This window comes from Ylistrum balloti, unplaced genomic scaffold, assembly GCF_031769215.1.
Source record: "Ylistrum balloti isolate Yb309-2 unplaced genomic scaffold, AGI_CSIRO_Ybal_v1 Utg370294, whole genome shotgun sequence".
Lineage (NCBI taxonomy): Eukaryota > Metazoa > Mollusca > Bivalvia > Pectinida > Pectinidae > Ylistrum > Ylistrum balloti.
In genome coordinates, this window is record NW_026782222.1 from 411,813 (window position 1) to 423,536 (window position 11,724).

The following is an 11,724-nucleotide window of genomic DNA, read 5'->3' on the forward strand; positions in this document are numbered from 1 at the left end:
ACCCGCAGGTCCCTTGGGTTCCAATACAGTTTCTAAATTTAATAAATGATTCTCCACTCCAAATAATGTTTCAGAATAAATTTGGTTGAAATCCATTCAAGAAGTAAGGAAGAGTAGTGTTTTAAAGTAAATTAATGACTAAATTCCCCTTTTGGGACCCCGCCTCTAGTTCTTAGAAGTCAAACCAACTTTCTAATTTCAAGAAAATGATTCCCCACCCCTAAAGATATTTCACACCAAATCTGGTTGAAATCTGCTCAGGTATTAAGCAAGAGAGGAGTTTTAAAGCAAAAACATACAGACAGCACACAATGACAGACAACACACGATAGCATTAGGTCACCCTGACCAGTCTTAAGAGAAGACATTGTCTGACTTACAATTTTCACTAAAAAAATATGATATTGACATCCAACTTACTTTTCACAGGTGATGTTGAGATCTGGAACTGGCAGGTGTGGCAGCATTGCTTGAAAGAAAAATGTTGGGAAGTTGCCTTTTCCGACAATGGCCTTCAACATCAGTCCCCATATCTGGAACACACCAATAAGTCATTATTAAAAAAAAACAGCCTTAGACAGGAATCCAACCTCACATCATGGTTCTTAAGGAGTTGGATATGACCTTTCTTTTCCATCCCTCAGTTTAATTTCCTTAATTGGTTTGGCATTGAAATGACATTATTAATCCATTTGATTACATGGCTGACATTTTTATTCGTAATGTTAACACACATTTCTTTGACAATTTAATCCACCTTATAATCAACAGTGAGAGGCAGATTCAAAGCTGTCAATACATAAATTATGTCGTAAAAGGTTGGTTTTTTATTTCTTTTTTTTTTTTTTTTTCATTTTTTTTTTTCCAGGAAAGTCTTTCATATCATTTTCCAAGTACGGATCTTGATGAATTATTTACTCTGTAACCAGGAGACATAATGGGTTCTTGCATATCATTGGCAAGTCCCACAGGAATAGCTGGAGTTCGGAGGACTCCATTAACACTGAAGCTTTGAAGGTACACATATACTCAAAATTTCTAATCCATTTCACATCTCTAATCAAACACAGCTTAAGCTGTTACAAGGATATGAAACTCAGGCAAGGTACATTCAAATTTACATAATACGTCCTTGTGGGAATCTGAATGTCACAGATTATTTTATTCGATGAAAGTTAACAAGTCGTGTTTTATCTGTTACTTTAATTTACCTTTACCACAGACATATAGGCTTTCAGCCCGTCATAATTTTCTGTTAAATTCTATTAAAGATATTAGTCAGATAATTTTTGAAAATATCTTCCTTTTCTAAGAAATGACTTATATTTAGTGGAACGGCTAAATATTTTCATATCGATTCAAAACAAGTAAACAGATTGTTACTATGTAAGCACCACCATGTTACACATCCACACAGTATGGACTGAGGTTATGAATCGATTTTTATCACATCACAAACACTGTATATATCATCATTCAAGTGAAAAACAGTCAATAAACCAGGACAAAAGCAGGTGAATTCTACTTAAATATTCTATTTTTAGCCTTATTATACGACCTATCAAGTATTAAGCTACCATACAAGTTTTAATCAATTTTTCGTGTTTATTTTCTGTTTTGCGACAAATAAGAAAGAAAAGCGATGTTGTTTTCCTGCCATTTTGTCACTACAGAAGTAATTAAATGTAAAGGAACTTAGGTTTAATGTGGCAATTTTCATTAGCATATAGGTTGAATGGGGCCTGTTTAAGGCAATTTTCATTAGCATATAGGTTGAATGGGGCCTGTTTAAGGCAGTTTTCAATTGCATATAGGTTGAATGGGGCCTGTTTAAGGCAATTTTCAATTGCATATAGGTTGAATGGGGCCTGTTTAATCCTTTTAACAGTTATGATCATTAGCATGATCGCCTCTAGCTTTGCCACACCTCATCGGCTGTAGTGCTGAAAGGCTGTAATATTATAAGTTAAATTCATCCCAGAGGGAACCTTCACTTTAGCTCAATAGGTTTCAGTGTCCAAGGCTTATAAGTAAAGTGTCGCTGGCTCAATCACTGACACAGCCACACTAATTCCCTTTTTCTAATCTGTGACACAAACTAATGATCAAGTTACCGGTTTAGTTAAGAATATCTTCAATCTGAATGTTTTAATTTTCTGAATGTATAAAACTTTGATATAGATATCCCTGTACATATGTTTTGTTTTTTTTATCAGAAGCTCTGAATTTCCAACTTCGTACAATCAATACCAAAGCTCGTCACCTAATCCAGTTGTCACTACCTCAAGTAATCTAATTTTCTGACTATTCAGCTGTGTTTCTTCAGGAGACATTTCACAATATTGACCTAATTTTCTTTAATGCAACTGTCCTTTAATCCAGCTGTTCCACAATCCTTCGAGTACCTAGTAATCACTATCGTTGGAAAGGTGTGATTGAATTAGGAGATCGTCTACACAGTCATCGATCCAAACACGTTTTCGTACATGTATGAATAGACATACATACACAAGTTTGGAGGTATATACAGAGAATTTTGTTAAATCTGTAGTAAAATTTTGTGATCAGATACACTATTCCCACATGATACATCATGTAGAATTATACCCTCGAGTACATTACTTTCCTCTCGTTCTAGGCTGCTAACAGGTCACCTATATACCTGTATTGAAGGCCTACATATGTATTTACACCGAATTAAAGAGACGTTTTAAAAGATTTAACTTGTCCTTATAAATCTGATTAATTAATAATTCATGAAGTTTTCTGAGGAAAAAATACTGATTTGTATGTAAAATTAGATATATAACTACAAAGGTCACTCCTGAAGAGCCTCAGCATCTACTACAATATTCCAAACATCATGAATACTGACCTTATTCAAGTAAGTTTCAATCACAACACACACCAAGTGTCACCAGTAAGTGGGACACTTAATGGCCTATTTACAATAAATCTAAAGGGTGTTATCACTGCATGTAAAAGTTGAAAATATCTCCTGTACTTTAATGTAACTCTACCAAGTCAGATATATAAACAACACATTCGAAAATACCTACAGCATGTTGTTTATAATGCACCCTTAACATTTTTCAATCTACCTGGGATCTCTTTTATAATAAAATTCAGAAATCTGACAGTCCTTGAATCTTTGATATTACTAAATTACAGGATAATATCATTTTCTCCACAAGATTTGATAAAGATGTCAAACTTTAAAACTTAATAACCTACAGTGATAAAAACATGATAATGAAATATCTATTATCACAACATTCAAAATATAAATATTTTTTTCATAATGGAGCACCATGTCACAACAGGTATAAACCTTTGTTAGGTCATGTACTAAAACTTGAAGTAATTAGCTGTTATAGGTAACGTACAACAGATATATTTTCACCTGGCCTCAAATATACATCGGAGAGAAATCCTATGCTGAAGGAATTCAATTCATCATTAGCGCCTATCAGAATGTTATCATCAGCATGTGATGCTATACGTCATACGACTTACACAGTTATGATCGAACTGTCAGCAGACAAATGTTATCACAAAAGTCAAATGCAGAGAGCTTGAGGTTATCAGCTCAATGTTTAAAGTCTAGTCTAGTGTAGTATTGATGTCTTTTATCTGGTTCACAATAAAGGTGTAGACATTAAAAAAATTTCATGTATGATTAAACAGCTTCTAAAATCACTGACCATGAAATTTCTGTTGAATCATTGGTAAAGAGGATTAAGTATTTTTATCACACGTGCCAACTATTACATGTAGCCACTTCACTACCTCTATCTCATCTGAAAAGGAAGTCTGGGTGTTTGAGGTGGGTCACAGTTATAAAGTAATATAAACATCTTTTTATTTGAATTGTGATATTTCAGATCCATGAACAAATATTGTCTTAACCTTTCATTAACTTTAAAGTTAAAGCTGAATTATTATTAATTTATTCGTCGTAGACATCCAGATACTATGTTAGAGTACATAAATTTACTGGTTTGGGAGCATAAATATGTTCAGACATATTCAGGAAAAATAGATGTCTTTCATAGTATATAATGAAAAGACAGATTTGCCTTATATACAACAAACCTGTGTGCAGGGCTAACATCGTAATATATTGATAACAGTGAACTAAGTTCATAGGAAGCATTAAACGGAATCAATCATGCGTAGAACTTAAAACCAATTTGTATAAGCGTCACCATGGATAAGAAATGCAGGGACAACCATGAAACCGGAACATCATGTACTTTATCATATTGGTATACAGTATATATGAAAAATATACAAATTGTACACATCTTTCAATGTCACCTGACCATGGAGTCATGTGACAATTCAGGTGTATCAAGAAATTATAACTGGACTCGAGATCAAGACACATATAACTTATTGTGACACAGTGTCTAACTTTAACCTACATACATATAGCTATACATATATATCACAAAGTATATGTCGGTCCAATTAATTTTGAACGCGATATTGGACATCTGGGGCTCAAATTTCTGTCTACAGAAAAAATGTCAGTCTGTATTACTGAACTGTAGAATGTACTGATACTAATTAGGGCAGGAATCTGTGACAGATGTCAACTCCACTGATATCTAACCTGGTTCTGGAGTTAAGCATACAGATTTAGATTTGCATGGAATTAAATCAAATGACAGATTACAATATGATGAACATATTGTGAAATATTTTGACCTAAATTGTGAAATACAACACGTCCATTTCCAATGACACAATTATTTTATCATCAGTTACCAGTCAGGATCTATATAAACAACAAATTACCTGCAGTCACAAAACCAAAAACACAACTTCAGTAAACTTAGCAAAACTACTGTTCAAATTATATATAATAACCTAGACATAGACAACAAAAAACGTTGTTTCAAGCAAAATCATACAAACTACTTCTATACATCTGAAGTTACTGGTTCCTGAATATTTTCTGTTACTTTGAATTTCATGCTTCAACACAAAATGCTCCCAAATAATCAACGATCAATTAATATTAGTATAATCTTCTCCAACTTTCAATCACAACTTTACCTTTTTTTTTTAAAAAAATCCCTGATTAATGTCAATCTGAATTTGTTTTTTAAATACCAAGTACTGTCTTCAATGATGTGAGCCTAACAGAGCCTTTCTGCTCATTTCCTGTTTTCTTTCCAAACTTAAACATTTTATGCAATTAAAATTCAAAGAAAAACTGTTAAACTTATGACTACTTTCTAATATAACCCATAAGCTTGAAGCTAAGAAGAAGATTTAAAACTTAAAAAAAGGTACCCATATTCTCCTTATCAACTTTCCTAGCAAGCTGAACAGGAAGGACACATCAATTTTATGGCTCAAATTACACTTTGACAACATACTAGCACTATATGTGTCAATTTTTTCAAGAATATCTCCTAATACAGCATTATCTCGACCAATCAAACTTATAGAGAAAATCTGCCTTCAAGAGTCTCAACATGTATGTACCTTTGGTGAAATAGTAGCCCTTGGCTAGAAAGAACTTGTGAAGAGAATCTGCCTTCTAATGTATACTACCCCTTGGCTAGAAAGACCTTCTCCATAGTCTTGCCAGTTGAATGTTTGAGGTTTTGAATCGTAGCAGAAGCATCGAAATGAATCATTACCTCTGTTATATTCAAAAGCCTCAGTATTTATATGGCTACCTGCAGGTACTTTTTCCATTTGATTTTAATCACGAACTGTTGTCTTTTCCCTTTCCCTACATATCTTCATGGCATACTTATAAATTCATCATCTTTATAATTTTAGAGTTAGACCAAGAACAACCAACAACAATTACAGCTGTTTAGCCTAAACATGCATGCAGTGGTACATGCCAACTGCATGTACCAACATGCACAAGTGCATACCACACATATTTTCTGCCCTTGACTTAGCTTGTGAGTGCTGCTAGTATTGGTATCCTGATCATAATCAAGATTATTGGAAGAAATTACAAATCAACTGCGACCATTAGATTTTGTCAGGAACCCATGATTTTTAGGGGGTACACCAGTATATATGTATTTAATGTACTATATGAAGAACTGGGATTGACCAGACACTTATTACTGTTGTATGTTGTACCATCAACAAAACAGTCATTAAATCAATGAATCGTGTAAACAACAAGCCAACTGGCTTTTTTCTGGGAGTCCCTAATATAGCTGGCTGGCTTAGCTCACAAACACTGAAACATCTACAACCTGACTAAGTCCCTAATATAGCTAGCTGGCTTAGCTCACAAACACTGAAACATCTAACAACCTGACAAAGTCCCTTAGAGCTAACTGACTTAACTCATGAACACACAAATGTGTACAACCTGACTTAGTCCCTAATATAGCTATCTGGCTTAACTCACAAATGTGTACAACCTGATTAAGTCCCTAATATAGCTAGCTGGCTTAACTCACAAACACACAAATGTGTACAACCTGACTAAGTCCCTAATATAGCTAGCTGGCTTAGCTCACAAACACTTAAACATCTACAACCTGACTAAGTCCCTAATATAGCTAGCTGGCTTAACTCACAAACACTCAAACATGTACAACCTGACAAAGTCCCCTATATCAAACTGACTTAACTCTCAAACACTCAGACTGAATGGTCAGGGACTCATCCATAAATGTACTCTTTTTGGTTTGTAATCATAGAAATAGGATCTTTTATAAATTTATTGTCTGTCAGTTTTTATCACAATCTGTAGAGACTGTTTTTTAAATCTCATCTTTAGATTTCTGATTAGGTACTCCTTTAACAACATCAGCAAAATATTTCCACACTACATCCAAAGAAAGTCATTCGTAGAACAGATCTGAAGGAAACAGGCAGGAGCCTTTTTTAATCTAACTTTGTTTACATCCAATGCTGATTCTGTATATTAATGTTTTTATAAGCAAATGATTACGTCATGTTATCTTGCAGCAAGTATTTGTATACATTCATCTGGCCACTTGACTTATAAGTTCCTAGAAAATGGGAAATAGATTAATCATATGTGGTATTAGTAGAGAAAGTCTCCTATATAATAAAACTGATGACTTCCTGCATTCTATACTGCCCTTCATTTAGTGTATAATGAGGTACAGGATTATAACCCTAACTTTTAGTTTGTTCAAAACAAACATGTGTACATAAAATCTAGCTTTTTAAGGAAAGACTTTATCACTCTAAATCTTACACATATGATCACTGACTAAAGATCTATTATGCATTGGCATTATCGCATATAAATGCATTTAATATGCCATATTATCTTTTCTTCAATTGATTTAAGCCATTTAGCAATTAAAGACTAATCTTCTATATATAAAAAAAAATCTCCTAAATATTAAAGCATACTGGTGTTAATTAAAGCTATCTTTACAAGAATATATTTGATGTACCGTCATCTAATCCAGATATCAAATTGCTTCCTTTTTTCAATATGGTCCTGACCATGTAGGTAGGTACCATGTATTCTGGAAAAGTTGTGTCCATGTTTCAGCGTTATTTTTTAATCTTAAATACTAGTACACTTCTTAATTCAACTGGTAAAAGGATTTCCAGAAATTTAACCTGAAGTATCAATATTGGTATTTAACAAAAACTGATTGCTGAATATATACAGAGACAGTAGAGTGATTCAGGAGTATAGCCTTAAATAGGCAATACTGCTAGATCACCAACATGCCTACATCGAGTGTGATCATTCACAACCTATCACTATATATGTTTGTCCAGAAATTAGTTAAATTCATTAATTAGATGAAAAGTGGTTTAAAAATGGTGGCAATGAAAAATAATATACATTGGATTCAATGACATTACAAAATTAAAATATACAAATTAAAGAATTTTAATATACAAATTTTATTAATTATATTATCCACCATCTAAGACAGCTTAACATTTTTTCAATATTAGATCTAAATTAACCACAACACATGAAAGATTTACAATAAGAGTTTTAAAGCAATAAGCTTTGTACCCCAATTAAAAATTCTGAATGATACGAAATTTATCGGGGTATAAGGTCAAAGTCCAAATTGGTTAATCCCACTGAACGAGGTGACCAGTACAGAGATCATCTTTACACATGGTTCATATATCAGTCAAGTTTGTACATATGTACACCTGTACCTGGGATACCGTGTTTATTTACGTGTCAATGACTTGGTATACACCTGGGATATCATTGTTGACATTAAACAAGCATTGTCATTCTGATTAAAAAAGATGTGTGGATGGAGCACTACTTCTCACTAATGATCACTTCCTTAAGTCTTCTGTAAAATTACATACTGTGCTAAGTATAGCTGTATTGTGTTCATGGTCACCCTTGCCATTACAATCAATTACCATTTTAAATGCTTATTCCATCTCAAAGTCAAGGAGTGGTTATTGCCGTAGGATATCACTATAGCATTTATGATAGATCTGCAATGCTTATCAAAAGCCTGTGTAGTTAATGCTGCATATAACCATAGGATATTTTTCTTTCTCTTTCAATATATTGCAAACCCCCCTATAATACTGCAAGCACCTTGGTGAATCACAATATTTTGTTTATATATAAATGTTGACTATTCATAAGAGGTATCAAGTATTATCTATTTTAGACAGTAGAGTATACATACTATGTATATTAATTCTGATAGATTACATCTTGTAAAATTACATTTCCATACAAGTATATAATTGTCATGAAATAAAAAATTTTCCACTGTATGCAGTAAATTTATTTCACTAGAATAACATAAATTCAAGGATAGGTAACATGCTTTATCAATTATTTATCATTGTTCCAAGTCAGTCTCTGTGTGTCTAGACTTTGATCAGTTATTGGTTCATCTTATCGACACACCCCCATCATTTTTAATTAAACGCAAAAAGACACAAAAAAGTGATTTCTGGTTTTTTTTTTATAATCTAGCAGCAACAGCTCTCAGAGACGCATGCATTACAATTGAAAGAAATGATTTATCTTTGAATGAGTGTTAATGAACAAGATTGGCTGATCAGTATTGACATATTTAGTTCAAGTGTTAAGTATTACAGAAATATTTACAAATGGTTTTGAAGTAGCTTATAATTACAGCCAGTAACATATATAGGCCTTAAGGAATGATTTCCACAGATCATATTATATATATATACACATTTCAAATGACAGTACACTGAATCAGAGACATTTATATGTAACATGTACATCAAATTGAAAATCACTTGGCGATTCTAATTCAGCTGCACCTGGATCTGTATAACACAGATCTAAACTCACTCTTCCTTGTTTCATACAGTATCCTTAGTATGAGTCAGGTGCAGCTGATAGAAAATCTGCGTCTTCAATTAGCCAGTATGACTGCAAAGAGGGTATTCAGCATTTCCACACAAAATTACATGTTTGCAATACCTTCATGTATATATATTGAAGGCAAATCACGTGACACAATTAAAAGATACATATTTGGCTACAAATTTCAATTTCTCAAATATACTATAATTCTTAACAGAAATGTGATTTTATTTTTTGTTTTTTTGTTTGTTTGCGTATTCCAATGAAACTGTTCTGTTTTCATTCATAACAAAATTATTATAATAAGGACTCTAATTACATTACGTCCTGGTAATTATATGAAATTACCAACATTGTGTGCAAAGGAAAAAAAAGGATGGTTAGTGTTCATCTTCAGTGTAGTTAAAAGATGTTCTTGTTTCCCCCCGAGAGGGCCCCTCAATTGAATGGCGCAGACTGCATAATATCTACACTGAACAATAAAGTAATACAATTTTTACCTTTGTAGCTGTTGATTTCGGGCTGTGCATCCATCCGTGGTAATTGAGAAGCATTTTAAGAATAGTTATTCTAGCCAACATCAGGATCTTGACCAGTCCATAGCCGACTATAAACCCCAACAATGCGATATTCATTTGGAAGGGTAATGCCGACAATTCCATCCATTTTTCACCAAAATCTACAAAATTTCTGACGGGATCGGAGAAAACGGCGAATAAAATAGCACTAAGGAACCCGACTGCTGATGCCTCACTGAAGTTCCTGTAGCTCATCAGTCTCCCCGTCGCCCCTAAAAACGGTGCTATCGCAGGACTCGGCATGATGGTGACAGCCGCGTTTCTCCTCCCTCCCTTGTCTGAACCTATCGAACGTCTAATGGAGATCTACTAGAGCGTGCAAGCATAGTACGGTCAGAGCGTTCCGAACGGAATGTGAAATTTCATTGAGTAGCCAAACAAACCCTGACGTCATATGTCGCGAAGGGAACAACGCCCACAAATTAGCCCTGAAATATACACACAAATATAGCCGTGTATGTGTGAGATAATAGGAATGTATTCGTGTGTGTGACATTTTCAACAAATAACTTTGAATTAGTCATTCACAACTCGGTGTATGGAACATGGGAATTCTGAAAAGAACATAAAATTGACACGATTGATCAAATCTTATACCAAAGATACATGTAGTATGTGTAATCAATATAGCCGAAGACACGTGTATGTGTGAGATAAGCGTTTCTATTGGTTTTAGCATTTTTTAAGGAAGTCATACTTTCAATTCGTGTGTATTAATAGGAAATCAGACATTTTCAACAAATAACTTTGAATTAGTCATTCACAACTCGGTGTATGGAACATGGGAATTCTGAAAAGAACATAAAATTGACACGATTGATCAAATCTTATACCAAAGATACATGTAGTATGTGTGCGGTGACATATGTTGTATAATATTACCTATCATATGTATATAAACAGTACGCAAAGACCACATGGCCTGGAGCTTTATATGTCAATTATGCTGCCTAGACTACCTGAGAACTGACTCGGTACAATTATCGATGTCACTTACCTATGATAGTGGCAATGACGTCAAAGTGTTACTGCTAAAGAACCAGACAAATTATAATAACGATACCAGGTGTATTGAAATAAAATGTTTTTAAAAGGGAGAGGGAATGAAAAAAATAAACATTTGTTACTGATGTTAAAAGAATTTTCAGCAATATTTCCATTTTTTATTCCACACCTTATTTTCTAACGGATGTATTGGCAGCTTGATATCAAATAGAATTTTAATGTTTTGCATTTCTGATCAAATTTAAATAACGACAAAATGACACATATATTTTTAAATGGTTTGTATTGGAAATGATTAACAGCCGTGAACATTTTTTTAAATGAAGATAAGATACTGACAACAAAAGAAATAATGGTTGTATACATTTTTAAGCTGTACAATCTTTGGATCGCCGCTCCTTGTCTGTTATCGAGAACGTCATTCACGAAGGAGGGTCTGAGTGACCTAGCAAGATATAGGTTAGTGGGTATTTCAGAAGTCTATACGATAACGGCCAAAGCGTCGAGGTCATGTCGAAGATAACGTAACATTCCGTTACTGTTAGACGTAAATCCTGAATTGCATTTTTTTTTTATCGTATTTTCATTTCATTATTTGATTTGATTTCTCGTTCAAGAGAAAGTCAACAGATAAATAGATATCGGAAGTTTGTGGCAAATGATAAAAATTGTCGAAACCTGACTGTCCTCTCCGTATGAATGGATATGAATATGAATATGATATGAATGGATTATTCTTTAAAATGATTGGTTCGATAATTTAAAAGAATTCTTTTAAAAAAAATTGTAATCGTTGATGTACCGAAATATATTTGGTAATGGTCT

The 11,724-nt window shown here is 33.5% G+C and overlaps 1 protein-coding gene across 2 annotated transcripts in view; it reads right to left on the bottom strand.

The window, feature by feature from the left end:
• The window catches only part of LOC132553060 (carnitine O-palmitoyltransferase 1, liver isoform-like), a 36,273-nt gene extending 26,128 nt beyond the window's left edge, over positions 1 to 10,145 (bottom strand). For both annotated transcript variants that reach the window (XM_060217266.1, XM_060217265.1), the window contains exons 1-2: positions 9,817 to 10,145; positions 421 to 533 (exon numbers count right to left, since the gene is read on the bottom strand). In XM_060217266.1, coding sequence (XP_060073249.1) covers positions 421 to 533; positions 9,817 to 10,137 — 434 coding nt within the window. In that variant the 5' untranslated portion in view covers positions 10,138 to 10,145. The remainder of the gene's footprint in view (positions 1 to 420; positions 534 to 9,816) is intronic.
• Positions 10,146 to 11,724: the final 1,579 nt, after the last annotated feature.